General features: G+C 41.5%; 2 protein-coding genes across 11 annotated transcripts in view; one reads left to right on the forward strand and one right to left on the reverse strand.

Moving 5' to 3' along the window:
• The window catches only part of CENPU (centromere protein U), a 30513-nt gene extending 10831 nt beyond the window's left edge, over positions 1-19682 (forward strand). The window contains exons 5-13 of one of the 2 annotated variants that reach the window (XM_082608485.1): positions 3027-3087; positions 3540-3710; positions 7476-7542; positions 8691-8799; positions 10963-11041; positions 11268-11315; positions 12429-12490; positions 14525-14681; positions 19166-19682. In XM_082608485.1, coding sequence (XP_082464611.1) covers positions 3027-3087; positions 3540-3710; positions 7476-7542; positions 8691-8799; positions 10963-11041; positions 11268-11315; positions 12429-12490; positions 14525-14681; positions 19166-19279 — 868 coding nt within the window. In that variant the 3' untranslated portion in view covers positions 19280-19682. Of the gene's footprint in view, positions 1-3026; positions 3088-3539; positions 3774-7475; positions 7543-8690; positions 8800-10962; positions 11042-11267; positions 11316-12428; positions 12491-14524; positions 14682-19165 lie in introns of both variants that reach the window. The other variant, XM_082608484.1, reaches the window with a different exon arrangement.
• Positions 2006-21036, reverse strand: part of PRIMPOL (primase and DNA directed polymerase) — a 59589-nt gene continuing 40558 nt past the window's right edge. For 7 of the 9 annotated variants that reach the window (XM_082608479.1, XM_082608476.1, XM_082608478.1 and 4 more), the window contains 2 exons: positions 20162-20243; positions 2006-2386 (listed from right to left, as the gene is read on the reverse strand). In XM_082608479.1, the coding sequence (XP_082464605.1) occupies positions 2100-2386; positions 20162-20243 (369 nt within the window). In that variant the 3' untranslated portion in view covers positions 2006-2099. Of the gene's footprint in view, positions 2387-19770; positions 20244-21036 lie in introns of those variants that run through there. The other 2 variants (XM_082608481.1, XM_082608480.1) reach the window with 1 other exon arrangement.

A 21036-nucleotide genomic window follows, 5' to 3' on the forward strand; every position in this document is an offset into this window, starting at 1 on the left:
TAGTCTTTCTGTCCTCTCCACCATCACCCAGCTCCTGCATCCACTGTTTCCCTCTCCCCCACTATTAATTTCTTACATGTCTTTTCACAGCTTCTTTGTGCACATCAGAGTACGAATACAGCGTTCTAACCTTTTTCGAAAAGGCAGGACACCTTGCTCCCGGGCTTTTCCACTCTGAATCTTGGAGGTCTTTCCGTATCAGTGCATGTGGGGCTTCCTCGCCCCTCTGTTGACCGTGGCAGGCTCTCCACAGTTGGGACCTTCCGTAGCCTGTCTCCCCAGTCCTGGGTCGACAGGCAGTGGGGCTGTTTGCAGTCTCCGCCGTCACCAGCAGTGCTGCAGTCAGGAGCCTGGCACACAGGCCGTCCCACACACGTGCCTGTATTTCTGTGGGATGTGTTCATAAGGGACGTCCTCAGCCACATGAAATATGTTGGCGGTTTTCAGCTACGGCCCCGTGCCCACCAGCATGGTGTCGGACTTGGGGCTTTGCCAGTGTGATATGCTGTCTGTCTAGTTCTAGTTTGTATTTTTCTCATGACTGAGTTACAGAGCGTCTCTCACATGTTTTACAAGTCCTTGAATTGCTTTCTGCACACTCTTTGTATCCTTTTTCCATTCTTCTAGTGTTGGTCATTTTCTCCTTGACTTCCGTGACTTCATCTAAACCTGGGTGCAATTAATCCTATTTGTCATTGACAACTCCTGCCTTTCTGTCGTGTCAGTGGATTGAGATTGTGCCATGGAGTAGGATGGGGCTACCTAGGACATTGAGTACTCCTGTCATCCTGAGGCGGTCATGAACTTGGTGTGGAGATGTCAGAGAGACTGCTGTGTACTTGGGCCTGGCGCTCCCAGGAGGGGCTGAGCCGGAGTTCAGACTGAAGTGGTTTGGTACAGGAGGTGTAGGCACGGGTGAGCACTCCCAGGGAGAGACGGTGGGCCGAGAGGAGGCGGGGACCTGGGGCCACCCTGCGGGAAAGCCTGGCATCTGTCCAGGTGGAGGAGGAGCTTGCAAAGCAGAGAGAGGACCAGTGGCCAGAGGGGGAAGGAAGCCAGGAGAGGGCTTGTGCTCGGGAGACGCGGGGGCGTGAGTAGGTGTGTGTCCTCAGGAGGACCAAACGCCAGTCAGGGAAAGGCTGAGCACAGGGGTTGGTTTAACAGTGTGGATGTCCTTGGTAATCTTGGTTTTGGTGGTGCGATACGTCCAGACAAAAAACTTTATTTGGGTAGGTTAGACCGGGCTTATATATGGATACAGAAGGAAGTCTGGGCAGAAGGGATGCATGGGGAGGCGCGCGGGTGGGGAGAGAGGGCGCGCACGTCAGCGTTCCCCAGGACTCAGGCGGCGTCAGCTGCCAGGCCCCCCGGGCCTGTCCAGGGCTGTCGGGTTCTTTGTTCCCAGCTCTCCTCTCCTCTTTGTGTGTCTGCGAGTCTGCGCTCACCCTCTCCTCTCCACCCTCCCCCGTATTCCTCTCGTGGCTTTAACGACCCATAAGCCGCTGACCCCAGGTCTCCCTCTTGCCCAGCCCCTCCCGAGGCCCCGGCTGTCCTGCACCTTGGCCACGTTTCCCTAGATGCCTGTAGGCACCTCGGGCTCAACAAAGCCGAAACCAGGCTCCATCATTCCTCCCTCGCCTGGTGTCAACAAGCTCCTTTGGTGTCCTCTAGCTTGAGGGTCCTGATGTCACCCAGTCACCCCACAAAGCTGTCTGGGAACCGTTCCTGGTACCTTCTGTTCTCTGACCGGTCTCCTTTGTTCTGGCCTGTGACTCCCTTGAGAACCTGCTTTTCTTCTCTGCGTACACCCTCGGCCTCCCTGTGGCCACGGCTCAGGCCCCTGCTGCTGGTCGCTTTGTCTGTGCGATCACCACCCCCACCACCGCCGCTTCCAGTGCGTGTGTCTAGCATGGAGGCCTTAGCTCCCTCACCCCCAACCTGTAGGCGTGGTACGGGGGCCCCCTGTGTCTGTCTGGCTCCTCGGGTCAGTAGACCTGAGGCAGAGTGAGAATTGAAGAGATGTATTGGCAACATCAGGGAAAGTTACAGGTGGAAGAATCCGGATTGAGCAGAGATGGCCTCAGACTGCAGCGCAGCTCTCACAGCTCTGGCCGACCCCAGGTGGTGGGCAGCTCTGAAGGGAAGGCCGGGCAGCAGTGGCCGCCACGCGAGGGTCGCCCTGGCGCAGCACCCAAGCAAGGCAGGTCTGAGCAGGACGCCTCTGGCCGCCTCGGTGCCTCCCCGGTCCTAGCCTTTGGCTTCTTCCATAGTGTTAGCTTCTCTTTAGCAAGACAGTCGCTCTGTACTCTGATTTCCCGTACGTCGAACGGTGCTTTTATGTTTACTTTTCCTTCTTCCTTAAATCCCATTCCCTTTGTTTCTTTGCCTGGAAAAGTGTTTTCAGAAGTCACCTCAAGTCTCATAACCATGATGTGTTTCCTGATTCCCCAGCCATTTCTCCACATCTCCTCTGCACTCACTGTCTTTGGCCTTCCTGCTAGTCAGTGAACCCATTAAAGGAAGCCTCCTCATTTTTCAAGTCATTTTATTCCTTGTACTTGCATCTTGAGGTTGGTGTTAAATAAATGTTTGTTGAATTGAATGAAAAAAATGAAAGAACTCTCATCAGAAGTTTAGGGTTATTTTTTCCTTTTCAAAGGATGAAAGAAGGTATTCTCTTTTCTGTCCCCTGAGCATGGGCCTAGTGTCTGTGGATTAGTACAGATGATGGCCCGTACACCTGGGAGTGGTGACGGGGAGAAAAGAGCGGTTCTCAGACAGGGCCATGAGGTACTGCAGTTATGGGACACTTACTTGCCTGCCAGCACTAAACTGATGTGGCCTGGGTGTGGGAAGGTGTGGGAGATGACCAGTAAATCTGGGAAGGTGGCAGGCCCACCCGTGACAGGTGGGAAATCTCCTTATAAATTGAGCTCATTTTTGTGTTGGGGGAGCAACTTTTAGAAGACATATGTCAATAAAAATGAAATGTGTGCAAGATATTGATGGTTTGTTCTTTGATACAGTTCGGACACTTCTGACGTTGAAGCAAGTGAAAATGAGTCTGTAAAAATTAGTGCAAAAAAGGTATGTAGGCGTGTTCTCCTATCTTAAATTGTAAGATATTTCATATCCAGTCAAGTTGGATGCAAATAGAGAAAATGTTCTGTAGCAACATTTTTCATAAAGAGTATATAATGTTTTAGAAGATTTTTTTTAATAAAAATGAAATATTTTTATATCTGAAGTGTTTTTCATTACAGAGATCTCAACTCTCTGTGTACCTTGTCAGTTTTCATCGTGTTCGTGTAATGTGTTTAGATGGTGGTTTACAAAGGCAGAGGGGTTTGCTGGGAGCGCCTGCTTGGAGCCCTTTAGTCAAGGTTTCCCATCCTATCCGCTAAATCGTGTTGCCATCTTCCTATTATGTTCAGTCTTGAAGTTTAGAGATAAGAAATGTGGGCTTCATGGTTATCTAATACAATAGGAATGGTAAGCATCTGTACTTTCAAAACAGTAATGCTGTTTTCTTGACATAGCCAGGAAGAAAACTCAAGCCCATTAGTGATGAATCTGAAAGCACTGAAGAAAGTGATGTAACGAGAAAAGTTAAACCAGCAGAGAACATAAGTACACAACATGAAGCTGTTTCAGCTACAGCATCTTCAGAACCTTCAGAGAAACCAGCTGAATTGGTCACGCTTAAAAAGGTGGGACCCCTTGGTGCCAAGCCCTCTGTTGAAGAAGAGACCCTGGAAACAGAAAGTCAACTGGTAGGAGAGTGTCTGCTATCCCCTTGGAGAGAAAAAACGTTGATAGAAAATGTCTAGGAGGAAAACAAAGCATTTTCTCTTTTTCCTTCACTTCTTTTAAAAGATAAGTTTTACACTTTTCTTATTATAAAAATAAGTTTATTTAGAAAATTTGGAAGGTATGGAAAAGCAGATAAAATCACCTATAATTCCATCACCCCAAAAATAAAATAACCACCACATTTTTTGGTCTATACTCTTCTTTATTGAGCTTTTCTCACCCTAAGTGGAACCATATCCTTCTCATTAAGTATTCTACATACCATTTTAATAAATGCATGACATTTCATTCATGAACGTGCCATAGTTTAATCTCTTACTACTGAGCAACTGTAATTTTTAAAATGTAAGTGCTTTGATGATTTTCTTTTCTAGCTAAATCTCTGTGCACATCCTTGATCATTTCCTTAGAAGAAATTGCTATGATAAGATTTCTGGGTCATATGAAATCTTAAGATTCTTTTTTTTTTTTTTTTTAATAAGTTTATTTATTTACTGGGTGCATTGGGTCTTCGTTGCTGCGCGCGGGCTTTCTCCAGTTGCGGTGAGCAGGGGCTACTCTTTGTTGCAGTGCTCGGGCTTCTCACTGTGGCGGCCTCTCCCGTTGCAGAGCACAGGCTCCAGGCACACGGGTCTCAATAGTTATGGAGCGCAGGCCCAGCAGTTGTGGCTCGCGGGCTCCAGGGCGCAGGTCCAGCAGTTGTGGCACATGGGCTCAGCTGCTCTGCAGCACATGGGACCCTCCCAGACCAGGGCTTGAACCTGTGTTCCCTGCACCGGCAAGCAGACCCTCAACCACTGTGCCACCAGGGAAGTCCCTATTTTAAGATTCTTGACATATCGATATATAATATCTTTTAGTCAAGCTTTTAATATGTCACAATATGCCGGCACCTTCATTTTGGCCCACTGAAATGGATTTCAGGCTTCTGAACTCCAGAACTGTGGGAGAAGACATTTCTGTTGTTTTAAGCCACGAAGCTGTGGTCGTTTATTATAGCAGCCACAGGAAATAAAACATCACCCAGTGACTTTTCCTTTTTAGTAGCGTGCTTTTGGGTTCTAGAATTTCCTTTTTTTTTTTTTTTTTTTCCCATAGTTTCTACTTCTTGGCTGAGATTCCCTATCTACATAATCATTAAGACCATCATTTCCTTCTTTGGACATATTTATAACAGCTGCTCTAAGGTCTTTGTTTTCTCAGTCAGGTAGAGTCAGCCCTCTGTATCTGCAGGTTCCACATCCATAGATTCAACCAACTGCTGATAGGAAAAATTCGACAAAAAATTCCATAAAGTTCCAAAAATGCAAAAGTTGAATTTGCCAGGCACCAGCAACTATTTTCACAGTATTTATATATTAGGTCTTGTAAGTAATCTAGAGATGATTTAAAGTTTATAGGAGGATGTATATAGGTTACATGCAAATACTACACCATTTTATAAAAGGGACTTTGAACATCAGCGGATTTGGGTATCCATGGGGGATCCGGGAACCATCTTCCTTGGATATTGAGGGATGACTATCTGGGCTGTCTCAGGGTCAGCTTCTTTTGAGTACTTTGTCTGTCTTGACTATAGGTTACATTTTTTGTATTAACATTTTTAACCTGGTACTTTTTGTGTATTGCACATTGTTGATAGGTTGTTGAGACTTTGAGTTGTGTTTTCTTCTGAATGCTGCCTTCCATTCTAATAGGCATCTTAATTATTGGCTGATCATCCTGAACTTCTGTAGTGTGGTTTATCCTTCGTTAGAGTCAATCTGTGGAAAGCCTAAGGTGTCTTCCAAGCCTCTGTAACTCAGTGGGACTCAACCTCTGTAATAGTTTTCAGTAGCTGCATTAACAAAATACCACAAATTTTGTGACTTCAAACAACATACATTTATACCTCACAGTTTCTATAGGTCAGAAGTCCAGGCTCACCTTAGCTGGATTCCCTGCTCGGGGTCTCAGAGGCTGGAGTCAAGGTGCCAGCCAGGACTGAAATCTCATCCAAGGCCCAGGGTCCCCATCTAAGATCATGCAAGCTGCTGGTAGAATTCTGATCCTTGCCGTTGTAGGCCTGAGGTTCTTGTTTTCTCTCTGGTTAAAGCCGGGTCACTCTCTGCCCTTAGGTCCTGGTCACATGGCCCTCTCACAGCATGGCAGCTGACATCTTCAGAGCTAGCCAGAGAATCTCTCCAGCCTGCTGCAGTGGTCTCTTATGAAACGTAACCTAATCAAGGGAGTGACCATCCCATCATATTCACAGGAGCCACCCCCACTCAAGGGGAGGGAATTGTCCAAGTCATTGGGGATCTTGCTTACCACACCCTCCCGTCTTTGTCTCCCTGGTGAATCTGGCCAGAGACTGGTTTTAGGCTTCGTTAGGGTGAGTCTAGGGTAGGCCTTTCTCTAGAGCAGTGCTTCTCAACCCTCTTCCATTGCTGTCCTCCCTAAGAAGCCTTTTTAGACATTTTTCCTCCTAACCATCCCCCGCAGTTAAATTATAATATCATAAACATACTGTGTATATACTAGGTACTTAGGAGGGTCACAAACCATTGTACGATCTGAGGGTTTCTGGCCTGCCCCCTTGGGAACAGTTTCACCCTGTTTGATATTGCATGATCTAGGGTACCGTTCTTACCCCTAACTTGTGGTCTCTCCCCAAGCTCAGCTGGATAGACAGCTGTTAACTAGTTGTTAATGAGGTCTCTGCATTTTCTCCATCTTATCTCCCCCAGAATTTCCTGTCTGTTATTACCTGTTACCTTCTTAATCCCACGACAGCCACGTCCCAGTATACTCTCTGCAGCCTCATGCGCATGTGGAGTAGGCGGTCAGGGGCTGTCGGGGACCCGCACCCAAGACCTGGGCTCTTCTCCCTGAGCAGCTTACTGCAGGCCTCTGCCTCCCGCGGACGAGGGTTACCACTCTGCTGGGACTGGGCCTGCTGTGCTGCGGTCTCAGCTGTCCCCAGGCGTGCGGGAAGGCGGGCAGCCAGAGTCCACCTTCTGAGTCTCTCAGGCTTGTTTTGCCTGTTGTCCAGTGCCTGAATGAAGGTGCCACCCCTCTCCCCACTTTATGGCTGTTTATGGCAAGACAGCTAGTTCAGAAGCTGTTACTTCCTTTTAGCTTGGAGCAGAAATTGAGCTGATTCCATACATTATTATCTTTTTTTTTTTTTTTTTTCTTTTTTGCGGTACACGGGCCTCTCACTGTTGTGGCCTCTCCCGTTGTGGAGCACAGGCTCCGGATGTGCAGGCTCAGCGGCCATGGCTCACGGGCCCAGCCGCTCCGCGGCATGTGGGATGTTCCCAGACTGGGGCACGAGTCCGTGTCCCCTGCATCGGCAGGCGGACCCCCAACCACTGCGCCACCAGGGAAGCCCCACACATTATTATCTTAAATAATAAAAGTTCAGTTTCCTCCAAGGCACCCACTGTTACAAGCCAACTGAAAGTTTTAATTACTTTTTATTTTGAGGTGGTTTAATTTTTTTCAGCATTTCCTTATATTAATTTAGATAATTTATATAATTAACCATTAACTTAGAACAAAATGAGAATTGTAGCTAAAATATTGACAGTGTCTGATAATACTGTCTTAATTCTTGTTTTAAGAGAAACTCCTCTTAAATAAAAATCTTTGCTGTGGTTTTTTTTGTTTTTTTTAAGAAAGCTCAGAAAAAGAAGATGTTTCGTGGCAAAAGGAAGAAACCAAGAAGTGAAGCCACAGACTTGGGTATACAATAGTGTTTTATACATAGTCAATCATTCAAGAATTTCTTTTTTAAAAATATTTAATTTGATAAAGTAGTAAATTTAAGTATATAAAATTGTTACTTTAAAAAGTTAAAAATATGTGACTTTGGAATAACTGATTTTCCCAACATCTATCATGAAAATTTTCAACAGACAACAAAGGAGAAAGAATTTTACAATATATATTCATATACCCACTACCTAGATTTTACTGTCAAAATTTATTATACTTGCTTTAGCGCCTATTCATTAATCTATTTTAATTTTTCATAACATAGTATATACTCTTTTCATACAACATAGTATGTACTCTATTATAGAAGGCTTCTTTCACTCAGCATAACTTTGAGATTCATCCATGTTATTTTGCATCATTTTTTATTGACAGTTTATTGGAAAATGGGAGGAAAATAAAGCATTTTCTCTTTCCTTCAGTTCTTTTAAAAGATAAGTTTTATATTTTTCTTATAAAAATGCTTATTTTGGAAAATTTCGAAGGTATGGAAAGAAAGATAAAATCACCTACAATTCCATCACCCCAAAATAACTACCATGTTTTTTGGTCTTTACTCTTCAATTCTTTTACTGAGCTTTTCTCACACTAAGTGGGCTCAAGTCCTTGTCATTAAATATTCTACAATACCATTTTACTGAATGTATAATATTTTGCTCACAAATGTACCATAGTTTAGTTAATCTCTTATTATATTCCTACAGCTATCTGAATCAATACACTCAGTAACCTTTATGTGTCCTAGAAGTGGCCTCTCAGGTAGATTAAAACTATGAAAATGTAGTTAACAGAGAAGATCTCAGTCACCAGTAGTGTTAGATAAGAGCAGACTGTTAAGGACTCAGCAAGGTAATGAAAAGGCAGCAGTGCTTTAGGCCGCTTCAGCAGAAAGGGGAGAACCAAGCAGACGGCAGTTGGAGGGTGAGGTACAGACGGGTTTGTGAGACTGACCGGGAGAGGAAGAAGTGAGCATGTCTCCTCCCATGTGCTTCAAAAGCTCTCGCTATTTTTAGCAATTTGGTGGAACTACTTTCATTGTAGGCTTTCAGAACCCTGGACCTAGAGCTAAACTGTTGATAATCAGTATTTTAAATGGACTTATCCTAATGTTTTAGATACTTCCGACTGTGTACCTATTTGGTGTTTAAAAGAAAAGAAAACCAGTGACATCATGGAGTTAGATGTCGTTTTGTCTGCATTTGAGAACATCCTCCTAGAGTATACGTAAGTCTTTTGATATTGTGATATATGTACCTAATAAATTTCCCTTGAAATAGCACTTCTACTCACTCCACAGCTTCTGATATGTAGAATTTTCATTATCACTGTTTTACATATTTTTAAACTTCCATTATGATTTTTTTCAAGCCTGTGAATTATTAAGTAGTATGTTTTTGTATGTCCAAATATGACTTTTTAATTTATATTTTTGTATTAACCTTCCATCTTACATAGTTATGGTCAAATTTCATGGACTGGTGATAGCTATTTTTGAAATACTGAGGCTTCCTTTATGGCCTGGCACATAATCTGTGGGAAAGCTCTAATTAGTGGTTCTATGTAGAATCTCTAATTATTGGATCTATGTAGAATCAGTATTACTCACGTTTTTCCTGGTACTTCTATCAATTTATGCTATTTATATAGAGAGATTATTTTATTAAGACATCATGTTTAAAATTGCTTTTATTTATTTATTTTATTTTTGGCTGTGTTGGGTCTTTGTTGCTGTGCGCAGGCTTTCTCTGGTTGCGGCAAGCAGGGGCTACTCTTCGTTGCGGTGCGTGGGCTCTAGGCACACGGGCTTCAGTAGTTGTGGCACGTGGGCTCAGTAGTTGTGGCTCGCGGGTTCTAGAGCGCAGGCTCAGTAGTTGTGGCGCACAGGCTTAGTTGCTCCACGGCACGTGGGATCTTCCTGGACCAGGGCTCGAACCCGTGTCCCCTGCATTGGCAGGCGGATTCTTAACCACTGTGCCACCAGGGAAGCCCTAAAATTGCTCTTTTAGATTGAACATTTCTTGACTTTGAACTTACCAGGGTACTGCAACTTCTCAACTGGTTTCTGGAGTTCTCATAAAGGCTTTTTGGGCTGTAGGTAGTTGTTAAGTTGGTTTCCCTGTGGGGTTTCCTATTCCACCATCTTCTGATGTCACTAGAAATACTCCATTTTTTTGATGAAAACTTCAAAAATCTGTATTCAGATGTGTAGGCCTTCTCTTATGTGATGCTTAGCTTCTGAAGAATTAGGCCGTGGGCTTAGTCCCCTTATGCTGGGTGACTTTTCCTCATGGATTTGCCCCAAGATAAAAATAACTATAAGATAAACTGTCACACGAGATTTATTTTCGATTAAAAGCACACTTCATAGTGGTGCACCGTGCCGAGGCAGAGTGGGCTGGCTGCCGCCCTGGCAGTGTGTGCGCTCCTCCTGCACAGTCGCTGTGGGTCTGTGTCCAGCCAGAGTAAGCCAGACGGGAGACTGGGCTCTTTTGTCCCTGATGACAGGGACCTGAGCCAGTTTTGGGTCAGCTTTATAGTTTTTGCAGAACTGAATGGCAGGCTTCTGGCTACTTACTCATTGGTTAGTCCAGATGTGTTATACAATTATTTCTCCAGTTATAGCAGGGAGGGAGGAAGGAAGGCGCTAAAGTCTGCTGGTCACTGGATCAGGCAGCAGAAAAAGACGGAGATTGGCTGTAAACATTGCTTTCTACATGGCTTAGTGTCCCCTGTGGATGTGGCCAGTGTCAGGGAGTGCTGACCACATACATGAGGGTTTGGGGGAAATATTTCCTCTTCTTTTTCTTTTGTTTGTTGAGATGTTTCCAGTATTTTTTTTAATCTGAGAAAGGGCTGCAAGCTGACCATGCCATCTTAGATATTCAAAAGGGCATGTACCAGGGCTTCCCTGGTGGCGCAGTGGTTGAGAATCTGCCTGCTAATGCAGGGGACACGGGTTCGAGCCCTGGTCTGGGAGGATCCCACATGCCGCGGAGCGACTGGGCCCGTGAGCCACGACTACTGAGCCTGCGCGTCTGGAGCCTGTGCTCCGCAACAAGAGGCCGCGATAGTGAGAGGCCCGCGCACCGCGATGAATAGTGGCCCCCGCTTGCCACAACTAGAGAAAGCCCTCGCACAGAAACGAAGACGCAACACAGCAAAAATAAATAAATAAATAAATAAAAACTCCTACCCCCAACATCTTAAAAAAAAAAAAAAAAGGAGCGCTCATTACATAGCCTTAATTAAAAAAAAAAAAAAAAAAGGGCATGTACCAAACAGTGTGTGTGTCTATGGGTGTGCTAAACAAATGCAACACACCTTTCAAAATCCTTTATGTAATACCTTATGTAATACCTAAGTTTAACTTTCTTTATCCTGCTATAGACAAAAAACAGACTCCAGAATTTGTAAGGAAGCCATCAACAAATTTCATTCTAATTTGAAAGAAGAACTCATCAAAATGGTAAGTTCACTGACATAAATTTGTTGGTCTGGATATTTTTTATTAATCCTGAGCAGCATACTGTTATCTTAGAAAAGCTTGCATTTGCTGGCAATGTGGTAAAGAACTCATTAGAACTATACATATTTCACATGTTGTTTTTAAACTAGATGTGGTTATATTGTAAACTGATAAAACAGTTAACTGTGGAAAATGCAGGCGAATATTTATTTTTTGTTTTGTGTAGCTTAAAGAAGTCCAGATGTTGAAAACTCTGAGAAGGAAGAACACTAAGGTAACTCACTTATGTGATTAGAAACACAGTCCTGTAGAACATGCACATATGTAGAGTTAAGTAAAGACCTGACTCTGGGTTTTACGACCTTGAGAGTTTGTATAAGATCTTTTATCTCTTTAGTCAGGCTTTTCTTTGGTTGATCTGGTGATCGATCAGATGAGTATCCTGCAAGCTGAGGAACTGGGGATCCTTGTTAGCCTAAAAATGGCTCTCAAGCCCAAAATGGCCACTTATATGGATAAGTATTAAGTAATGTATATTAGTCACTGCTGTGTATGTCAAAAACCTTTTAGACTAAAGAACTGTCTTAGGTCTCAGGTAAAAGGGCAGCCTGGGGAGAATCCTGGGTTAAGGGTCAGGAGGCCTCCTTTCTCGTCCTGGTTCTGCTCCCTCAATGCACTGTGTGCCACTAGGTTTGCAAAAGGAAACGCGAGGCCCTCCTTGCCCGTCTGTTTGTAGTTGGACCACCTGACATCCGATGTTCTAGCTCCAAACTTGCATGAACCTACGTGTAGAAGCACAGCTCCCCCTCTACATTTATAACAGAAATGGATTTGAAATGTATACATTTTCCTTCTGGTGATTATAAGCCTTTGTCGTTTTTCAGTTTTAATCTCCTGTTGCTCAATTCTGCATTTCTTATAAGCAAGCAGGAGTAGTCTCAATGTCCAGCAGTGGAATATGAGGTAGTCACTATAAGTGACAGTTGAGATAATACAGTGTATTATACTGAAATGTCCTGTTTAAAATACAAATTGTGTCATGACACTCCCCTGCTTCAATATTTTTCTAGTGTACCTAGATACAATGGAAACTCCTTACTTTATAGCTCACAGGGTAGTAAAGATCTGACCCCAGTTCCTCTTTAATTAGTCCTCAACTGGATACCCCTGTTCTTTTTCAGAGTTCCCTGTTCTTTCCCTTCATAGCATGTATCACATGTTGTAATTACATCCTGTTTGTATGTAATATCTATCTTCCCTATTAGACCAAAGTTCCATGATGGTAAGAATGGGGTTTGTCTTGTTTCCCACTATATTTCCAATACAGTGTACAAGGCAGTGCTCAAATATTTACAAAATTAATTTAACTAACTGTTGTATTACTTAGATGATCTCAGATATCGAAAAGAAAAGGCAACATCTGATTGAAGTCCAGGATGAACTGCTTCGGTAAGATAATATCAAAATCCTCTTTGAGAACTTAACAAGGATTTAATCACGATATGCCATGCGAAGCTTTGTTGTAAAACTTGCTGCTGTGCTGCGTTTAAACCCCAGGTTTCTCTGAGCTTGGAAGCTCAGTGAAGGCAGGCTTTGCTGCCAAGTGGAGAAGCTGTGAGCGGAGGGGAATTCAGCAGTGGCCCGTACCCCCATGAGAGCTCTCAGTTCTGGCCTGAGAGGCAGCCGAATTAGAGACTTAGTGCATGCACAGACTCCATCTAGAACCAGACTGCCTGGCTTTGAGTCTAGGCTCTGCCACTTACTGGCTGTGCAACCTTGGGCAGGTTACTTAACCTCTCAGTGCCTCAGTTCCCTCATTTGTAGATGAGCACAATGATAACTATACCTCACAGGGCGTTGTGAGATTTAAATGAATAAATATACAGAAAGTGCCTCACGGAGACTGGGATACCGTAAGTTTTGTATTAAGTGTTAACAGTTTTTGTGAATCTTGTTGAAAGGTATAGCTTGGCATGGCACTTGTGTGAGTCCATTCCCAAGTGTTGGGCCAGGACACTTTCCACCAGGGCCGTCTCCATGGTCTGGTTAGGAAGACTGGAGCACAATCCGTCAGCTGGTCAACCAACTAGTATTTTTTTTGGTGGTCTTCCATACAGACAGGGCTGCTGTGTGAACTGGAGGGTTGGTAGTAAAGCAGCAGAAGAATAAGCAGTGTCAGATATGCTCTCTGCTCTTAAGGAGTTTAAAAGAGCTAGAAAAAGTGGTCTTATCAGAAAAGACAACGTATAATTAAGTACTAAGTTTTAAAGATGAGACGGCCACAGAAGTTTAGAAGTGGTAAAAATTGGTTGTCTAGGCCTTTGGTTTCCAAATCTGGTGTATGGACAGGTGCTACTGGCCCATGCTAAAGCTTTCATTGGCCCAGGCCAAAATAAGAAGGATAATGAGAGGAAGCTTTTTAAGGTGTTAGCTGTGTGTGCTGGGCACTGTCCTATAAATGTTTTACATACTAACTCATCGCTGTAACCCTGTGAGGTAGGTTATTTGGCCATATAAGACAACTACAGAAGACTCATCTGTCTTTGAGATCTACTGTTCCTTTTCTAGATAGAATTTTAGAAGTTGAGAAGTATAGCATTTTGAAAAGGCACAGAAAGAGAAAAATGTATGTCATTACTGTAACTTTACATGTGAAAGACCTAAGGCACAGGGCAGTAACTGACCCTCAGCCACCCGCCTGGTGTCTGCCAACTGGCTCCAAATCAAGCACTCCTGCCCACAACCCAGATGGCACAGTGAGTTTTCCAGAATGCAGCACTTGTTCAGTGTACGGAACTGTTATGAGGACTTTTCTTTTGTAAAAGGATATCAGAGCATAGTTGTTTTTTTATATCTTCATTTGTGAGAATAAAAGATGGTAGCCTCTCCCCATTCTTTTATAAATTGGTCCAGAAAATCCAAGTTATCCCTTTTTATTTTATAGGTTAAGAAACTAATAAGCTACTGAGAGAGAGAGCAGGTTGCTCAAGGTCACACATTTCATCCAGGCACTGAGAGAGTTTTTCCACTGGTTTTCTTAGACCTTGGAAATGGACAAAATTTCAGCAAGAGGAAGGGGCATAGGGAAGGCTTTTTGTCCACTTTTACTGCTAAACTGCACTGCCTGTCTACTGCCGCCTGGGGCGCTAAAATCTTTACCCAAGTATATGTTTTAATTCCGTAGTTCCCAAGACTTTGCAAACGACTCGATGAATTTTAGGACTAACAGGCATCCTCGTGGGTGGGCTCCTTTGCTGAGCACTCGTTGCGCATCACGTCTCAGAGTCTTTTCTGTGTGTTGAGTCCAGAGTCGTTCACATTTGTAATTTCAGAGCCAAAGATACCTTGGACCACCTAGGCCACCTTCCCTGCTTTTTTAAAGCTTCACTCAGCACCCTGACATACTCCATCTCATCTGCCTTATTAGGCTGTTGTTATACTTTATGTCATTTATTTTCGGGAAAATTTTTTTTTTTGTTTTAGGTTAGAGCCAGAGCTGAAACAACTACAAGTAACGTATGATGAACTTAAGGAGAGAAAAGCTTCCCTTATGAATGCAGCATATTTCTTGTCTGATTTAAAACAGCTTCATCAAGATTATTCAGATATTCAAGAGAAAGAACCAAATGTAAAGGAAACGGTAACTTCAGTTTTCACTTTTCACTATGCTTCAGAAGATACAGGGCATTTGCATGCTACAGTACAAGAGCTATGGAGAGGCAGCGTTGGTATCTACCCAGAAAGCATCACTATAAATTGGTGAAAATTTGTCATCACCATTTCTTGCTAATTAATTTAGGCCAGAGGAGTAAAGAAAAATCCAGAAACATTGATTTTACTAAGGTGTTATACTTAAGCTTCAGAGAACTGAATTTAAGGGAAGTGTATCCTCTGTGTACAAATCTCAAGTGAACAGCTATGCTTTATTACTATAATTGTCATCAACGTAAGACCACTCATACATGTTATAAAGACCAACCTCTTGTTCTTTGTTCAGCCCATACTTTTAGTATCTTTTGTATCTGAAAAACTAGCCATTATCCCATATAAATGGTAGGTGTAATTTTAGAAGTTGAGAAGTATTAAAAAGGCATGTAGTAGGGGGGGGGAAATGTGGCAAATTTTTTTTTTATTGAAGTATAGTTGATTTACAATGATTCAGGTGTACAGCAAAATGATTCAGTTATACACATATATGTATATAAGAATCTTTTTCAGATTCTTTTTCTATTATATGTTATTACAAAACATTGAATATAGTTCCCTGTGCTATATAGTAGGTCCTTGTTGTTTATATATAGTAGTATGTATATGTTAATCCCAAACTCCTAATTATCCCTTCCCACCACATCTTTCCCCTTTCGTAACCGTAAGTTTGTTTTTGAAGTCTGTGAGTCTGTTTTGTTAATAAGTTCATTTGTATAATTTTTCTAGATTCCACATGTAAGTGATATTATGTGACATTTGTCTTTCTCTGACTTACTTCGCCTTAGTATGATAATCTCTGGGTCCATCCATGTTGCTGCAAATGGCATTCATTTTTTATGGCTGAGTAATATTCCTTTGGACAGGTCTATATATTCCATATATACCACGTCTTTACCCATTCCTCTGTAAATGGACATTTAGGTTGCTTCCATGTCTTGGCTATTGTAAATAGTGCTGCAGTGAACACTAGGGTATCTTTTCAAATTATGGTATTTTTTTAAAATTAATTTTTGGCTGCACTGGGTCTTCACTGCAGCACACGGGCTTTCTCTAGTTGCAGTGTGCGGGCTTCTCATTGCAGTGGCTTCTCTTGTTTCGGAGCACGGGCACTGGGTGTGTGGGCTTCAGTAGTTGTGGCATGCAGGCTCAGTAGTTGTGGCGCACGGGCTTAGTTGCTCTGCAGCATGTGGGATCTTCCCAGACCAGGGCTCGAACCCGTGTCCTCTGCATTGGCAGGCGGATTCTTAACCACTGTGCCACCAGGGAAGCCCTATGGTTTTCTTCAGATATATGCCCAGGAGTGAAATTGCTGGATAACTTGGTAGTTCTATTTTTAGTTTTTGAAGGAACCTCCGTACTGTTCTCCATAGTGGCTGTACCAATTTACATTCCCACCAACCATGTAGGAAGGTTCCCTTTTGTCCACACCCTCTCCAGCATTTGTTGTTTGTAGACTATTTGATGATGCATTCTGACCGGTGTGAGGGGACACCTCACTGTAGTTTTAATTTGCATTTCTATAATTAGCAATGTTGAGCATCTTTGCATGTGCTTTTTGACCATCTGTATGTCATCTTCGGAGAAATGTCTATTTAGATCTGATGCCCGTTTTTTGATTGGGTTGTTTTTTTGATATTGAGCTGTTTGTATATTTTGGAAATTAATACCTTGTTGGTCGCTTTGTTTGCAAATATTTTCTCCCATTCTGTGGGTTGTCTTTTCATTTTGTTCATGATTTCCTTTGTTGTGCAAAACCTTTTCAGTTTAATTACATCCCATTTGTTTATTTTTTAAATTTTCATTACTCTAGGAGGTGGATTCAAAAAGATGTCACTGCAATTTATGTCAAAGTGTTCTGCCTATGTTATCCTCTATAAATACTGTACTATAAAGAGTTTTATAGTGTCCGGTATAGAACCGGGTATATCTTTCCATCTGTGTCCTCTTCAGTTTCTTTTATCAGCATCTTAGTTTTCAGAGTACAGGTCTTTTGCCTCCTTAGGTAGGTTTATTCCTAGGTATTTTATTCTTCTTGATGTGATGATAAATGGGATTGTTTCCTTAATTTCTCTTTATATTTCATAGTGTACAGAAATGCAACAGATTTCTGTATATTAATTTTGTATCCTGCAACTTTACCAAATTCATTGATGAGCTCTAGTAGTTTCCTGGTAGCGTCTTTAGGATTTTCTATGTGTAGTATCATGTCATTTGCAAACAGTGACAGTTTTACTTCTGTTCCAGTTTGGATTCGTTTTCTTTTTTCTTCTGATTGCTGTAACTAGGACTTCCAAAACTACGTTGAATAAAAGTGGCAAGCGTGGGCATCCTTGTCTTGTTCTTGATCTTAGAGGGAATGCTTTCAGCTTTTCACCACTGAGTATGGTGTTAGATTTGGGTTTGTCATATATGGCCTCTATTATGTTGAGGCACGTTCCCTCTATGCCCACTTTCTGGAGAGTTTTTATCAAAAATGGATGTTGCATTTTATCAAAAGCTCTTTTGCATCTACTGAGATTTTTATTCTTCAGTTTGTTAGTGAGGTATATCACATTAATTTGTAGATATTGAAAAATCCTTATATCCCTGAAATGAGTCCCACTTGATCATAGTGTGTGATTCTTTTAATAATGTATTGTTGGATTTGGTTTGCTAGATTTTATTGAGGATTTTTGCATCTGTGTTCATCAGTGATACTTTTTTGAGATATCTTTGGTTTTGGTATCAGGTGATGGTGGCCTCATAGAATGAGTTCAGAAGTATTCCTTCCTCTGCAAATAGTTTCAGAAGGATAGGTATTAGCTCATCTCTAAATGTTTGGTAAAATTCACCTGTGAAGCCATTTGGTAAAATTCACCTGTGAAGCCATCTGGTCCTGGACTTTTGGTTGTTGGGGGATTTTAAATTACTGATTCAATTTCAGTAACTAGTAATTGGTCTGTTCATATTTCCTGTTTCTTGCTTGGTTCAGTTTTAGTAAACTTTGTAGTTGGTTCTGATTTTTGCTGCAGACTTTGCTACTGTTATGATAACCAACTCAGATTAATAGAAATATTTAAATTATAGGAAAAATTTGTATATTTTATATAAAATTATGATATACAAATATATAATGTATACATATATCTTATTCTTCACTTCCAAATTCAACTTCAAAGTTTTGATACTGATCTAAAAGTTAGGCTCAGGAAAATAAAGATTTGTTTATAATCAGTATATTAGAGATCTGGAAATAGAATGTTTTTAATTTTTTTTGACAGTACCCAACTGGTCTAAAGCTTATTTGGAGTTGGGGATTTTGGTTAGTAGAAGAAATTAACAATGGCATTGGTTGAATTTGAACATTATAACTTTGATGAGAACTGAGACTTAGTGACTGCCTTGTTTGGAATACATGACTCTTACTAACATCTTGTTCTGTGCAAGCCTTCAGGGGTTCTGGACTTTCGTTGTAGCAGCTGTGCGTTATGCTTTCAGAGTGTAGATACTGGGGTTTGTCTTACCTCTTCTCCTAAACTAAGAATCTAGCACCAAATGTTAGTTCTTCCCCTTGCCCACCCTCCCTGAGAGCAGGTGCCCCATGGCAGCTTGAACACATTAGGCTCTCAAATACTTGTTAAACTGAATTGCCTAGTAATATGGTAACTGATATTCTAGAAAAAATTCCATTATTATTGGGCGGTAGTCAGTCTGACAGCTTTTCTGCTTAATTTCACTTCTAAGAAAATCACCTTGAAAACATAACAAACTATCGTTAAGTATGATACAGCTGTTGGGTGATTTTAGTCACTCACCCTTTAGATACAAATTGCACCATGATATTTGGCTTTGTTAATTATTTCAAAATAATGAGTTGAGTTTTGTTTTCTATTTTACATTGGGTTTGCATTTAATTTTGTCTTTAATCATTAAGGACAGTTTGGATTGGCAACTTTTAAGACACTTTATTGATCTTCCCAGTAAGTAATTTTTCCAGATGATGAATTTTAGGGACCTGCTGTTCTCATTCCATCATCAGTTCTTATAGTAAAAGTAAATCTTCCATATGGTTTCCTGTGTTTAAAATAGCATGAGATCAAGCCGACCCCACAGAGCTCTAGCTGACTTGCCCAAACCAGGTCTTACCCTGTCCCAGGGATGATTTTGTTTTAAATAATTCAGATGCCACAGTTCTTTGAGCCAATTTATCTCCCGGGATGATTAGCTCAAGCTTTGCAGAGCAGTTCCCTTGCAACCTTACTTATCAATTGTCCTAAGGCAATGAATTAAAACCAATTTTATCAAAAAAATGAGAGGAGAGTGATTCATAGAAACCTCTATTAATGTTGGCATTTGGTCATAACATTGAGCTATGTAAAATGGATAGGGCTCTAAAAGTTTTTGATATTTGTTATTCTGAATATTTTCCCTCAACAGTATGATTCATCTAGCCTTCCAGCTCTGCTATTCAAAGCAAGACCCCTTTTGGGAGCTGAAAACCATCTGCAAAATATCAACTGTCAATTAGAGAAGCTCCTTGACCAGAAATGAGGCCAGTCTACTAAAGTGTGCACATATAAAGATTAGTCTCATGCTACTACTGCCTGTTACCTTCTGAAACTGTATGTATTTTTCCACAAAGGAGAAGGGGGAAAAAAAACCCAAACTTTATTACTATTAAGTTGAATTGAATATTTCTTTTGTTATGTTATAGCAACATTCTCAGGTACATTTAAAAAAAGTAAACTTGTCTAATTGTTCAGGCTGGTTGTATGGTCTTGTCATCAGAATTTAATATTACTTTGTCATTAAAATTAAATGGCAAGGTATAGTAGTTTTAGAGGCCATAGTTAATTTTTCTGATTAATGTCAAGTAGTGAGTTTCAAAATGTTTTAAAATGTTGACACCTAATCAGCCCTAGACATACAAAAGTTTTACTGTAAAAATAAACATGCAAAGTTAAGCCGATACGAACAAAGACTAATAACTTTGGTTAATCGAATAAGGAGACTTATACTGAATTTAAGCACATTGGAGCTAATTTTCAATAAAACTGGTTTACTTCAATAAATAAGATTTGGAAGCAAAGTAATAAAACTTAGCTGATACAACATGCTTTATAAGTTACTATGGTTTAGTTCAATAAATAAGATTTGGAAGCAAAGTAATAAAACTTAGCTGATACAACAGGCTTTATAAGTTACTAGTTTGTTATTAAATCTGTTTTCAAGCAAATTACAGCCTAGTTACGTAAGTGTCCATAATTAGCTACTCTTGTAATACATCTATAATTAGTTCATCAGGAATTTCATCAATTCCATTATAACCGAGAAGACTGTTCTCTGCAGCTTCTGCCAATTCAGCATCTTCTGTAGCCTCCAAAATATAAGCATCATCAATGCCATTTTCCCAGTCAGCATCACAAAATGTACCTTTTGACGATGCACTACATGATGGTTCATGAGGATTCTTGGTTTCATTGTTCCTTGTTTGATCCGTTGTAAACTCCTCTTCCTTTAGTTCCAAAGGGGAGGGAGAGTAGAGGAAGAAAATCCTGCTTATTCAGACAGAATGTATGATTTCACCCGATAGTTCATCTCTACTGAATTAAAGTATTCAGTTCAACAGATATTAAAATGAAAACACTGGACGATACTGTCTCCAATACAGTCACCATGGGAATGGGCTCACTACTGCTGCCTTTGTGGCACAATACCTGCAGTTCCCGTGGTACATTCTTTTCAATGTACACAGATGGGGCTACAGCAAAGGTAAGACTGATTTTTTTAAAAAGTGGAACGTATCTGCTATCTTAACATATTTCTCTTATCTTTAAAGTATTTTAAAAATTAACATGGGGCTTCCCTGGTGGCGCAGTGGTTGAGAGTCCGCCTGCCAATGCAGGGAACACGGGTTCGTGCCCCGGTCCCGGAAGATCCCACATGCCGCGGAGCGGCTGGGCCTGTGAGCCATGGCCGCTGAGCCTGTGCGTCCGGAGCCTGTGCTCCAAGACGGGAGAGGCCACAGCAGTGAGAGGCCCGCGTACCGCAAAAAAAAAAAATTAACATGGATTGAAAAAAGTTATGAAGAACAGTTTTGAGACAACTGTCAAAGTATGAGTGTGGATTTGTATATTAAATAATATTGTATCAACATGAAATTTCCTGAATTTAATAATTTCACTATAGGTATATAAGAATGTTCTTTCTCTCTTGTATGTAGCTGGAGAATAAGAAGGATTTTGATGTCTGCAACTTATTCTGAAGAGATTTGTTACGAACTGAATGTTTATGTACCCCCATCCCCA

The sequence above is a fragment of the Mesoplodon mirus genome (assembly GCF_964341445.2).
Source record: "Mesoplodon mirus genome assembly, chromosome: 20".
NCBI classification, from domain to species: Eukaryota; Metazoa; Chordata; class Mammalia; order Artiodactyla; family Ziphiidae; genus Mesoplodon; species Mesoplodon mirus.